Source organism: Monodon monoceros, unplaced genomic scaffold (assembly GCF_005190385.1).
Source record: "Monodon monoceros isolate NGI ecotype Baffin Bay Population unplaced genomic scaffold, NGI_Narwhal_1 Super_Scaffold_3, whole genome shotgun sequence".
NCBI classification, from domain to species: domain Eukaryota; kingdom Metazoa; phylum Chordata; class Mammalia; order Artiodactyla; family Monodontidae; genus Monodon; species Monodon monoceros.
In genome coordinates, this window is record NW_021703780.1 from 71,634,889 (window position 1) to 71,648,525 (window position 13,637).

The following is a 13,637-nucleotide window of genomic DNA, read 5'->3' on the forward strand; positions in this document are numbered from 1 at the left end:
TGCTATTCAGGATTGGCCAATCTTAAGATATCTTAAGCATCTGAACTTCCAATCCCCTTCTCCCAGCAGAGGATGTAGTTTCCAAGACCAAGCATGGAGAGTGAAACTGATCTACTCAAGAGCAAAAGCTACACTTCTCCCATGGCTTTTTTGGGGGGACTAACAACTTCTAAATGCATGTTAATAGGAGCTGACATTTTTAAACTTTCCTATGTATGGACCAGGCCCTGTGCTGAGTGCCTTGAATGCATAACTTCGTTGAATCCTCACAGCAGCTCTCTGAGGTAGATTTGGTTATTATGCCTGTTTTTACAGAGGAGGAAACTGAGACTCAAACAGGTTCAACAGTTTAGTTATGTAGCTAGGAAGCGGCAGTAAATCCAGGTTCTGCTGGTTTTTAGCCACTGTGCAGTACTGCATGAAAGAAAAGTCATGTGTGGCCCTTTACAAGTTTATTAAAAGTTCTCTGCATCTCCACCCTTGAGATACAAAGCCTTTGTTCATGTTAGTGAGTGCAGGGTTTTATCAGCTGCCAGCCTCCTCCTAAAAAGGCGGTGGGGAGAGGAAGTCTTTTTTTTCTTTCTTTCTTTCTTCTTTTTTGAGGGAGGGGGAAGATCTGGAAGATTCTGGGTTTTCTGGCCTGTACAACTCTTGTTTGGGATGCTGAAACTGTAATCCTGCTGGCCAGGGTGTCTTAAGTCTCCAAACCTAGGAACCATCTCTGAATCACGATGGTTTAGATACAAGACCATGCAGATGTGTGTCTCTACTTTCTTATATTTAATGCTAGAAACGTGGAATTACTCAACCTGCTCTTTTGTTGCCAGGTGTTATATAGGAAAACATATTCCAGGCCTGTTTGCATGAGAACTGTCCCCCCGCTGGAATCCTGGGTTGGGTCGGTATATGCTGTTGAGCAAGAACACCGAGGGCTGTAACGCATCTCATGTATTAAATTCTCAGGAATCAGGATTAAAAGTTAACCAGCCAGCCTCCTTTGCTATAAGGTTGAATGGGGCAAAAGGCAAGATCGATGCAAAGGTGCACAGCCCCTCTGGAGCCGTGGAGGAATGCCACGTGTCTGAGCTGGAGCCAGGTAAGCACCAGCGCCCGCACCAGGAATGTTTCTGCAAACACGTATCCTGACGGAGGGGTCATCTGCCTCTGCAAGGCCTTCGGATTCCCTTTGCTGTTGCCAGACACTGTTTATAAATTAGGGTATAAACATTTGCCAGGGGCAGGCTTTTTTTTTTTTTTTTTTTTAAACAAATACTTCTTTATTTTCAGTTGTTCTTCAGATTTCTTTCACATGACATTCATTGTGATGTTCTCTCATATTTTAATAAAATATCACAGATCTTTATTGTTTACCTTATGAAATGAATAAGTACACTCTGATCTCTCTTTACTCTGAGAAAAAGGTTGATTGCTGTAAATTAAGAAAAGAGAATCTGGGGAATTCCCTGGCGGTCCAGGGACTCTGCACTTTCACTGCTGAGTGCCCGGGTTCAATCCCTGGTTGGGGAACTAACATCCCGCTAGCCGTGCAGCTGAAAAAAGGAAAGAGAGAATCTGGGTCCCCAGTAGGACTTAATAGCATGAGATTCTCTTGCTCGCTGCCTTGGTGTATGGAATTCTGTGATGTCAATCAACTTGAACGAGACCATTTTTCTAGTGAACATTTATTAAGTATCAGAGACTTGACAGGAAGGTAAGGCTGAGGAAGTCATGATTCCTGCCTTCAGGGAGGAGCACAGAGTCTAGTGAGGACCTAAAGAGTGTGAGCCAGAAAGGTGCAATGCACAGGTGAGGACCCCAGCTGATCACCAACAGCACAGCAGAATTGAGAACCAAATGGTAAAGATGGTCAGAGCAGGAGAGGAAAAGGGTTTCTGCTTTGACAAGGTCAGAAGGACTTCTCGGAGGAGGTAACATTGAATATGGGCCCTGATACATGAGGACGAGCCCTGTGACCACTGCCCTTATTGGGCGTTTACTGTGTACCCTGCTCTGCGTGCAGCGAGGGTAGACACCTGGGACCTGGGTTGGCATTTAGACATCTTCCTCCCACTGGGCGGAAAAAGAAAGGGCAGTGGGGAGCCTCAGAAGGAACAGATGTGTGGGCTTTAAACCCATATCTGGTCAGATAATGGTTTAAGTCTGACCACATCATAGTGAATGTGTTGGTACATCTGAAAGGCAAGGTGGTAAGCCGACGCTCGCAGAGCGGTCCGTTTGAGAAAACAGTATTAATCAGTAGTGTTAGAAATGCAGAGGAAGGACTTGAGGTCAGAGAACTATAACATTTGGTGACCAATTGGCCACAGGGAATGAAAGTGAATTCAGAAAGGTTACATGGAGCTTGGTGATGGGGTAGAAAAATGATGATGCAGTTAACAAAGCTCAGGACAGCAGCCGTGGGTGAGCAAGGGCTGGTCACTGCCTTACAGAGTTTAATACTTTATTTTTTGAGAGGTTTTTAGGTGTCCCTGAGATATCCAAGTGGGGACATTTAATAGATCTCTACTGCATTGGAATTTAGCCACCAAGTGAGATATGGTGTCCTCAGCCCCAGGCAGTATTTGAAGCCCCAGCAGTGTCTGAGACCCCACCAGCCTGACACAGTTAGGATGCCGTTGGTAACGAATTACAGAACACCCATCTCGAGCCAATTCACATAATAAATGGGGTCCATTGCACACATGGTCCATTACAAGGGGGTCTGTTAATTCACGTAAGTGGAAAGTTCAAGATCTAAGGTGGGTTTCAGCACCAATTTAATTCAGCCATTCAGCTATATTCTCCAAGGCCCCGAACATCTCTGCTCTTTCTTCTGATTTGTGGACCTCATTCTGAAAGTGGCCTTCCTCTTGGTGGTAAGAAGGCTGCAGCAGCACACAACGCCAATCAAGAGAGACATTCTCTCCTCAAGATTCTTTCTCCAGGAGTCTTAGATGCTCCTTTTGCAGAAGCCTCCAGCAAACCTCCCCTCCTATCTCACTGAACATACATGCCTGTTCCTGAGTCCCTTCCTGTGTGGTTAAATGCCATGTGCTAATTGACTTAGGCTTGGGGAAAGAGGGATTCCTCCCCCTGCTATCCCACATTCATTTGACCCAATCAAGGACCATACGTGGACATGGGGGTGGGATCACTTTTCCCTGTAGCACATTGGCTTTCAGAGAGGAGGGGTGGGTACCAGCTGGGGACTGATGGGGGACGTGCAGTGTTGAAGGATATGGGTGGCAGCTCCATATGGAGAGAGTCCAGAGGAGAAGACAAGAGGATTTGGGTGGAGCTTTGAGCGACAAAAGTTCTGAAGGGGATGGAGGGTACAAGGAGCCAGGGAGAGGCTGAGAGACTGACTGGAGGAGAACAGACTCTGCATCCCACCTGGGAGCACTTCAAGGAGGAAGGGGTGGTCAAGTGGTGCATGGTGGAAGGATATTCTAGGTGCCCATTTCAGTTTATAGATCATCTTACCACATGCTGTGAGCCAAACACACAGTAAGAAACCTGGCCATTGCCCTGTGGGGCAGTTGCTAGCTTGGAGCTTAATTAAGGAGCATTAGTCTCAGTTGGAACCATTTCTTCCCCTGGCCAAGCAGAGAAACTGCGCCAGAAGTGAGCTTTTCATAAAGGAAGTGTTTTTCTGAGGCCAAAGCCACAGAGGATTAAACACAGAATTTGAGATTTGGATGCATTTCCCAAAGGGCTGTCTAGGTACAGACAAATAGGCCCATCTGGTTTTGATCACCAACATATTGGGTGCCAGGCTTGCAGTAGGGCCATTTCTTATTAGTGATGTAAAATCGGCCCTCTCAGGTTGGGCTCCTGTCCTTTGTCCCCACCCACCTTGGTCGGGTCCACGGGCCCACTTTTACCCTGTGCCTTTGTTCACTCTCCCAGATAAGTATGCTGTTCGCTTCATCCCCCACGAGAATGGTGTCCACACGATCGACGTCAAGTTCAACGGGAGCCACGTGGTTGGAAGTCCCTTCAAAGTACGAGTTGGGGAACCCGGACAAGCGGGGAACCCTGCCCTGGTGTCTGCCTACGGCTCAGGGCTCGAGGGGGGCACCACAGGTAACACACTGCCTCTGCCTCTTGTCTTTAACGGAGTTGTCCCCGGGGAAGAGCAGGTGGAACTCTTCAAGCCCCCGGGAAGCCTGCCATCCTCTCTCCCCAGGGAAACTTCAGTAATGCACCCTTGGGAGGCTCTCGCTTGACCTGCGGTAAATCCAGAGTGAGGGCTTGATGGCTGCGTTCTCACAGCTCATTACTGTTCGTCGTGCTGCAGCTGTCTTCCTTTGCCAGATTCTTTTAGGACCGGGACACTGATAGGGACTACAACACAGCATCTTTTGTTTTGAGGGTCCCTTTGCCTGCACAGAGTCCATGATGCATGTAACGGGCCTCTGGGGAGGTCCCCTACCCACCAGCTCCTTTAGTGGACCCTGGCCTCCTAGAAACACATTCCGTCGGCAGTAAGACCTGTCACAGCCTGGCTCCTTTTTATTCTAATCCTAACGGGGGAGGAGAAAAGACGAAAACAGTCAAATTCTTTTTTAGTCTTTGCCACAGATGGAACACGTTTGATTGTGAAAAATACTGGCAGTGAGGAAGTATGTAAAGTTCCATCTTGCTTCTCCTCCCTCCCTCCCTCTGGGTCCAGGAGGAAACACAGCTTAACAGATCAGGGGAGGACCTTCCAATTGTCTCTTTGTTGGTCTTCATTCTTGGTCACTTGGTTGCTTAGCTAGTCGGTTTGTTAAAAAGGTAGACATGGAGTTTTATTTTATAGAAATAGTCTTAGTGCTATTTGTATTTCAGTACGACTTGCTTTTGTCACTTGACATCTTAAGGAACTTTCCATGTCAAAACCTACAGATCTACCTGCCTTGTAATGGCTGTAGTTAGTGTCCATACCGTGAATGTAGAGGTGGGCATCAGGGGTGTCTAGTGTGTCACTGTTACGGAAGGTGCCAGGGTGGGGAGCTTGTCCACTTACGTTTCTTTGCAGGCGTGGACTCACTGGGACGCAGTTTGCGTCTGAGTGTTACTTTGGGGCCTCTTAGGAAGGATTCTTGAGTTCCTTGTGTGTGCACATTTTGCTGTTAGTCTCCCCCCTACCCCACATGGTGAGTGGGACAGAGCAGACCCACAGGCAAGGGGGTGAGTGGCCATGGTTTCCCGGCATCCAGCCCTGTGGAGCGAGTGTCATAAGGGGACGAGGGGCCCTGCCCGGGTGCAGGCGTGATTGACCGGCTGGTGTGCCACCCTGCAACTCTGGCCAAAGCAGTGGCCTCAGCAAAACCTCCCACAGGGTCTGCATGAGTACTTCTCATCTCCCCAGGCCCATCCTGTCTGGCTCCACACTGAACTCTGGGCCAGCAGCTTGCCCTTTGTAAAAGGCACTGTATTGTTTCACCCTAGGCAATGTCCATTATACAGATGAGCAAAGTGAGAACTCAGAAAGGTTGAGTCACTCCCCAAGCTTACTTAGCTTGGAGCGGGCAGAGCCAGAACCAGTCCAGGTTCATAACCTCAAGGCCTGCTCACTTAACCCCTGAGTTTTGCTGCCTCCCTAAATGGCTGGCTCGCCCTGAGGCAGTGGCTACATCCCTGGCCTGCTTTGTGGGGTGTCCTACACAAGGACACCTATCTTCCCAGCTGCCCTGGAAGGTCCCCAGGCAGTAGTGCAGGCATTTGGCTCCTGACAAGCCATCCACCCTTGAAGCCCAGGTGGGGTCCTCCTGGCACTTGGAGCCCCAGCAGGCCCTGGTCCAGGCCCCGCAGCAGCCACTGAGGTCTCCTTTGCTGCCAGCAGCCACCCATCCCCCTGCTGGGACACACCTGCTGTGCTCAGGGCCTCTCAAGCTTCCTGTTGGCTGTTCACGAGCCTTCTCAGGAGCTCAGGTTTCAGGCTGTGCTTTGCCAGCACTGGATGCTACTGAGGGAAGGAGCTGGTCTTGCAGGGAGACTTCCAGCCAGGAGGGAGAGGTACAGAACAAGCCTGTTTCAAATCCTGTGTAAATATTGCTCTTGTCAAGGGGAAGGTGTCTTGTTTTTCTATCCCTCCCGCTCCCAGGCCTTTTCCCAAATATCCATCCCAGGATTACACAGCTGCAGTGTGTGTGGAATGAAAAGGTGTCTCTGCCCGGCTGCTGGAGGGCCTGCATCCTGACCTTCGGAACAAAGCAAGCTTCCCTGTGTTTTTATGGGTGGGCTGGCGGTATCTCTTGGCTCACGCTTTAAATGGTCAGTTCTGCAGGTTTTAGAGCAGGGGAATGTGGAGAATTTGGGGTGGGACTGTCTGCTGCAGAGGGACTGGGAAGGTCAGGAGTTAGACCAGGGAGTTCCAGACTCTCTGGCTGGAAGAGCCATTTTCCTGATGAAATGCCCCAGGAACCCCAGTGTGCACGAGATGTAAGGGGAGAGCCTCCTTCCCTCCCGTTACCCCTCACCCACCTTGAAGATGGAGTAGGGCTGCATTAAACATGCATTAAACTCACAGGAACTCATCTGTATATACACGGGGGTACAGGGGAACACCGCCATACCCAGAGATGTCTGGGGTACTGATTCTGGCTGGAGGTGGCGATGAGAGGGACTCCTGCATGTGGATTTTCTTTCTCCCATCTGCTCTCAGGCGAGTGCATTAGCTCCAGGTTAGACAGACCTTATGTTTAAACCCCAGTTCAGCCATTCCCCAGCTGTGTGTCTTAGGGTGAGTTATTTGACCTCACTGAGCCTCCACTTCGTTCCTGTAAAATGGTAATAATAAAGGAGCCCACCTGATAGGTTGCTCTTGCCCTGTAATTCCTTATTTCTCTTTTCCCACCTCATCTTCCTCTCTGGACCCTCACAATCAGGATGAACTGATGTTTCTTAGGAATGGAGCAATCCTGTCCTTTCTACTGCAGCCAGGTCTTTTCATCTTCACTTTAAAAGTATCTTTCCTTGCTGTCACTTGCAGCTGCTTCCTGGAAACGCTGTCCCTTGTTTGAATACCCCCTCCCTTTCCCCAACGCCCTTGCTTCAGCAGGGCAGCGGCTGAGTGAAGGGCTCCTGGGCTGCACAGTATAGAGACAAGGTTGAGACAGTTGTGGAGGCAGGGTGAGGGGGTGGTGCTGGGACAGGAGCCTCGGGAGCTTTTCCAGAAACATCTGGGTTGTATTCTGGGTTGCATGATAGCAGCTCCTTTGTCTTATTGATAACCAGAACAGTAATTCTTTCTCCGGCAGCCTCCGAGCTATAATTAAACCAAAATAGTTCCCAGGTGGGGCGCTTCCAGGGCTCTAGAAGAAGCCCAGCCCCGCAGAATGCTATGCTGGGGATGCCCCGTAGAGGGCACTGTAGCAGGTGTGCAGCTGGTGACTGACCGCCTCTTCCCCTTCTGAACTAGAAAGGGGCCTGGGGGAGTGGGGCCTTTTTCAGGGCCTTGGGCTCAGGCAGGAACGCCACAGTGGTCATTGGTTGGCACTGTCTTTTGGCCCAGCTTTCCTTCTGTCACGAGGGAGGATGTCTGTGCAGGAGGCCCTCATGGACCAGGCAGGCAAGAAGTAGGATGTCCTGGAGCTGCAGTTAGAGCATCTGAGGCAGCCCCGCTGCCCATCCAGAGGCCAGGAGACGGGCCTGGGGTCTGAACCCCCTCAGACTTGCTTCAGTACCAGCTCTGCCCCTTTCTCATGTAGCTCTGATTGGCATGTGGTTGAACCTCCTTGAGCCTCATTGTCGTTTGTTAAAGACGAATCACTGGGCATGTAAAATGATGGGCACAGGATCTGGAGCCGGAGTGGTGCCAGTGGTATTAGCAGGAGCTGCTGTTCTGGTCCTGTTCTTGTTTCTGGTGTTCAAGGCAAAGTGGCAGGGCTGGCAGATCCTAGCGGCTACCCCGGTCTTCAGCGTGGTGTCTGGGGCTAGGAGCCTGAGGAGGAAGGAGGCAGCGCGGGGCTGCCTGGGCTTCTCCAAGTCCAACCAGAGGAGAAAGGAAAGGTCAGAGGGGCCCACGCTTCCCCCACCCTTGTGGACAGAGCTGGCCCTTGGGGGCGGAAGCAGCATTTCAGGCTCTCATTGATGACTCAGGCTTCTCGCCCTCAGCCACGGCTCGTGCCCAGAGGAGAAAACAAGGCGGTGCGTGCTTGTGGACAGAATGTTGGCCACACTCCTGCCTGGGCCTTGGAAAGGGGTTACCATCCCGCAGGGCCTGAGGTTCTCTGCACCAGCAGCTCAGAGCTAGTACTGGTGGGTTCCCGTGCCACCAAGGTGACCCCTCTGAGAGGGAACCTCCGTGTGCCCCGCCACTGCTTCAGGGCCCCCAGAACGCTCCCCAAAGCACACCCTCCCCATCCCTCCAAACCTTCCACGTGATCTTTATTCCTGCTTCCTTTCTCCCAGGTATCCAGTCTGAATTTTTCATCAACACCACCCGAGCAGGGCCAGGGACATTGTCCGTCACCATTGAAGGCCCGTCCAAGGTTAAAATGGATTGCCAGGAAACCCCCGAAGGGTACAAAGTCATGTACACCCCCATGGCTCCTGGAAGCTACCTAATTGGCGTCAAATATGGCGGGCCCAACCACATCGTGGGCAGCCCGTTCAAGGCCAAGGTGACAGGTAACAACCACAGACACCTTTAAAAGTTATTCTTCCCCCTGTGGAGGTGATCTTGTCAGATTACCAGCAGAGCCATTCGATAGTAGAAACTGGATGATTTTAGAGATGTTGAATCTGCTTTGAATCTTGAATGTAAAGAAATGGTAGGACATGTCAGAGTGACTGCATGTTCGAAAAATTGCAAAATAAGCAGGCAGAGTAGGGGTGTAGAAGTTGAGAAAGCACATTAGGTGGTTTTCTGTCTCAAACAGAAAAGAAAGAATGTTTACATATTTGAGATCTTACGTATTTGTTTAGGTCAGGGCCTGAAAATTCCCCTCATTTCTAACCTTCACTTTTAAAATAATCAAAAGTTTTTATTAAATTTATAAAAATGTGCCCCCTTCAGAGCACTGGAAAAAATACCAAACAGTAAAAACCACTTCACCGCCCACCACCCAAGGTAACCACCATAAATATTGTGGTGAATTCCTTCCACGTGTCTCTTTCTGCTTGGTTCACTGTCATATAAGTAGCATAGGTTCATTGCAGAAAATTTAATTAAAATTAAGTAAATTAAAAATTCAGATAGAAAAATCATCTAATATGCCGAGAGGGGAACTCCTTGGCAGTCCAGTGGTTAGGACTCAGCGCTTTCACAGCCGAGGGTGCAATTTCAGTCCCTGGTCAAGGACCTAGGATCCCACAAGCTCCGCCGCACCACCCAAAAAAAAAAAAATATGCAGAATCATTTTTGGTATTTTGTCAATGTCCTCCCACATGTTTACACTGCTTATATATAGAGTATTTTATATAAATGGAAAGTTATCCATTCCATAGGGTTGCACGTGGTTATATTCCTGGAGGCACGTGCTTACGACCTGGAAGGACTTCCAGGTCAAGTCAGCCAAGGCCAGACTCTCCCATATACCCAGAAAGCCAGACCTTAGTTGTGTGGAGCAGGACCCCAGAACCCCATAGAAGACATTATGGGGGGTGAGATGGAAAAGTTGTGGCATTTAGATCCAGGTGTTGGGGGGCGTGAGGTAGGGGTGTGGTGGCTTTTGGATCCAGGTGCTGGGGAGCCGGGGCTCTCCTGGGGCTTCTGCATGGGGTACTTGCCTTGTCTGGTCAGTCATGCCTGCTTCTCTCCCTTCCATGTCCTAGGCCAGCGTCTGGTCAGCCCCGGCTCGGCCAACGAGACCTCATCCATCCTGGTGGAGTCAGTGACCAGGTCCTCCACGGAGACCTGCTATAGCGCCATCCCCAAGGCATCCTCGGATGCCAGCAAGGTGACCTCCAAGGGGGCGGGGCTCTCGAAGGCATTTGTGGGCCAGAAGAGCTCCTTCCTGGTGGACTGCAGCAAAGCCGGTAGGCAGCCTGGCCCTGCTCAGGGAATGGAGGGCATGGGGCGACACCCTCTGTTCTGTGTACTTTGGTCTTTCCTGCTCTGGTCTGCAGTGCCCACCCACCCATGTAACCCAGACATTTGCAAGTAACTGTGTTCATTGCCCTGTTCTGCACTTAATATTTTTAAATGATTTGCCTCTTGATTTTTTCCAAATGACCTCAAGGTACATAGGAAAGGTCGTGTTATCCTCATTGCATTCAGTAACCTGGCCTCTCCTCTGTCACTAATTGCTATAATTGCAATTTGAACTTGGGTATTTATTTGGGTGTCAATGATAGTTGCCTGGGTTCTGGCATCTAGCACATCTGGGCTGGAAACCTGGCTTCACCACTTACTTATTTCTCCCTTCCTCTCTCCCTCCCTCCCTTTCTTCCTTCCTTCCTTAATTTCCAAAGCTTATTAGCCGAGTGACCATGGGAAACTTACTAAATCTCTTTCTAAAAGTCAGTTTCCTCTGCTCTAAAATGGGAATAGTCATAGGACCTTCCTGAAGGTTCTCATGAGAATAAATGAGATCAGAGTAGCCAACACTTACATAGCCTTTACTGTGTGCTGAGGGCTTCACATACAATAACTCCTCTAAACCTCACAAGAAGCCCATGAGGTAGGTGCTAGTGTCATCCCCTGTTTACAGATGGGGAAGCTAAGGCAGAGAGAGGGGAAGTTCCATGTCCAAGGTCACCCACCCGGGAGGTGGCAGGGCAGAGATTTGAACCCATAAGAGTCCTGCTCGTAATTGCTGCACTCTCCCACCTCTCAAAGGTCCCCAGCATCATCAGAGAAGCTTAACAGGCAGTAACTGGTATCTTTCCTTTGGCTCCCACATCCCCCCCTCTCCCTCTGCCTTCTGGGATGCATCTTCATGGAGTAACCACCTTCCTCTGCCTCCCAGGTTCCAACATGCTGCTGATCGGGGTCCACGGGCCCACCACCCCCTGTGAAGAAGTCTCCATGAAGCATGTGGGCAACCAACAATACAGTGTGACCTACATCGTCAAGGAGAAGGGGGATTACGTTCTGGCCGTGAAGTGGGGAGAGGAGCACATCCCTGGCAGCCCCTTCCATGTCACGGTGCCTTAAAACAGTTCTCATCAAGTCCTGGGAGGCGTTCTGGTGGTTGCTTTTGTTGCTTGTTTGTAACTCGTTTTATACAAAGTCCTCCAGCCCGTTTGTGGGTCTGAAACCCCATCCCAAAAACATTGCCATGTTTTTTTAAGTACCTTCAGAAAGAAGTCCTAAACTTGACTCTTCAGGGTCATGTTGGGGACTCAGGAAATGCAAATTTGTTCAATAGGCCCGGCAAACTGGACCTCTTTTGGCACAGATCACCCCCTGCAGACAGAACAAGGACAGACAAGGCTGATATTTTTAAGACATGAAGTTGGCTAGTCAGTTTGCAAAACAAGACTGGGAGGAAGGGCAGGGAAAATGGGGACGCCTAGTTTATGTTGTCGTTTAGAAAAGAACATGACCCTATCACGTAAGAAAAGGCCATTGGGTGACACCAGTTTTAACACTACTGCCACCCCGCCCCCATCTCGGGCAGAGTGTCCGAGGTGACAGACTGGCCGAAATGGCTTCTTGGTGCCTCTCCCCTCATCCTGCTACTTATTTCCCTGCAGAGTCATTGCATGTGACCATCTTGGCAGCCATGTCTTTGCTTTTGTTTTCAAAGTCCGTTTCAGTCGCTGGGTCTGAGGAAATTCTGCAGTGGCAAGCAGCCCCCCCACTTGCCAAAGATCCCCCTTTTTTTTAACCAACACTAGCCCTGTTCTTAACATACGCTCCAGCCATTTGTCTGTTTGATGAGTCTCACCAGCATGTCCAGAGACACCGCAGGTGGGTCCAGGTGTTAGCAGAGGCCTGTCACGTGACATAACACTCCACACTCACCCCCAGGCAGCCCCAGCGTGAACTTTTTCTGGAAGATAATTATAGAAGGAAACTCCTGCCAACCTTTGGCCTGAAAGTCAGGGAATAACAGGGGAGGGAAGGACAGCAGCTCATTGGTGGTCCTTTACCATTTGCAGAAATAATGAAAGCATATTTGGCCCTGACCACACGTCACCCGAGGCTCTTTGGAAAGCAATAGTAAGCAGGTGCAAAATTCCGAAAATGGGGGGTATCAGGCATTTTGCATGCCTTCTTGCAGACCTGCTTTGGAATAAAGTGAAAGCACTCGGGGACTGCCTGACCGCAGGGCCCAGATGTGTAGTGTGGTCTGGGCCGTCAGCCCTTTCAGATTTGCTGTTTCGTCCTGAGGAGGTGGCCACTGCCATCTCGAGTGTGTCCATGGATGGGACAGGGTGAGGTGGGTGACCCTCCCCGAGGTGTAGCAGCTGAGGGTGAGTGTTGGCAAAGCCCACCTGTTAGGAACTGGAGTGGCCCGAAGCCTGATGTGAAAGGACCACAGGCTTCGTAAACCTGGATGTGGAAGCAAAACTGGAACCAAATGCCAACTGTAAATTGTATCTTATAACTTATTAAATACAGCGTTTGCTCCATAAGCTCCCCAGGTGTTCTTGGATGGTGTCCTTTGGTAAATGGTTTGCGTCTCTGACCGGCTCTCCCAAACCCTGGCCGAAAGAACGCAGGCTAAGCAACTTGTCTTAACAGGGAGCCTCGCCTCTTTTTTGCGGGGGGACGTTCTGTTTCTCCGCAGGCCTCAGTGTGAATTTATCAGGGTGAGGGGTCCTGGCACCAACACAGCCTCCCGGAGAGGTTTGCTAGGGTTTGCCCTGGTTAAGAGTCCCAGATATGAAACCCACTGAGGGGAAGGCTATGGTTTTAAAAAAAAAAAAAGGTAAGAGAGAGAGTCTTTTTCCTGATGACCTGGGAAACCCTTGAAATAGGGAAGCAGTATCACCTGTCATCCCATCGCCCTTGGACAGCAGGGTTTGGAATTGGTGGTGCCGCCTTCCCTCCATCCTCTCTGCCTCTGTTCCTCCTTGCTGTTCGGGAAGCTTCTCCTTGCTGTGTGCTTAGGACACACTTACCCCTTGCCTCCTCTTGCCCTACAGCAGTGCTGTGACATGATTTTATGGTGACGACACTAACTCAGGTGCTGCGTTGACATGTTTGCAGTCCCAAAGCTCACTTGGGGCAGACCCTGGGCCCCCTGCCGTTTTGTCCCCAGAGTGGAAGCTCTGCCTCCCTGCTTATCCCACCGTGGGAGCAGGAGTACAAAAGGAAGGGGACCCAGGAGCCGCCCCCCCAGGCAAGCCTCTGACAGTTGCCATGATGATGGGAAGTCTGTTCTGGACCCCCAGCCTTGTATTGGGGCTGAGCGGTGGACAGAAGGGCAGGGAAGGAAGACTCTAGATCTTTCTGTGTGTTTCTTCCTGACACCTGGCTGTTGATCAAGGATGGCAATTTGTGTCCCTCTGAGAGGTGGGAGGAGGGTTGGAGAAAAGGAGGTTCCTCCTGCCCATCCTTCTGAAGGGAGCACCCTTATCTGTGGGCCTGCACCGTGAATGTCTGGTCCTGGACCGCAGGAGGCCCATGGGCTTTGGAGAATGCAGGCTCTGCCCAGTGGGTCTGGAGAGGCAACAGTCGGCTGAGTTTGCCCAAAGAAGAAAACAGGGGCCCAGCTTGAAGCCAGGTGGTTTCTGGGGAGACCACATTTGTA

The 13,637-nt window shown here is 50.4% G+C and overlaps 1 protein-coding gene across 1 annotated transcript in view; it reads left to right on the forward strand.

The window, feature by feature from the left end:
- The window catches only part of FLNB (filamin B), a 139,186-nt gene extending 126,666 nt beyond the window's left edge, over positions 1-12,520 (forward strand). Inside the window, 5 exon segments of the mRNA XM_029243905.1 lie at positions 964-1,096; positions 3,910-4,086; positions 8,401-8,619; positions 9,766-9,969; positions 10,902-12,520. Of these exon segments, the coding sequence (XP_029099738.1) occupies positions 964-1,096; positions 3,910-4,086; positions 8,401-8,619; positions 9,766-9,969; positions 10,902-11,089 (921 nt within the window). The 3' untranslated portion in view covers positions 11,090-12,520.
- The last annotated feature ends 1,117 nt before the right edge of the window (positions 12,521-13,637 follow it).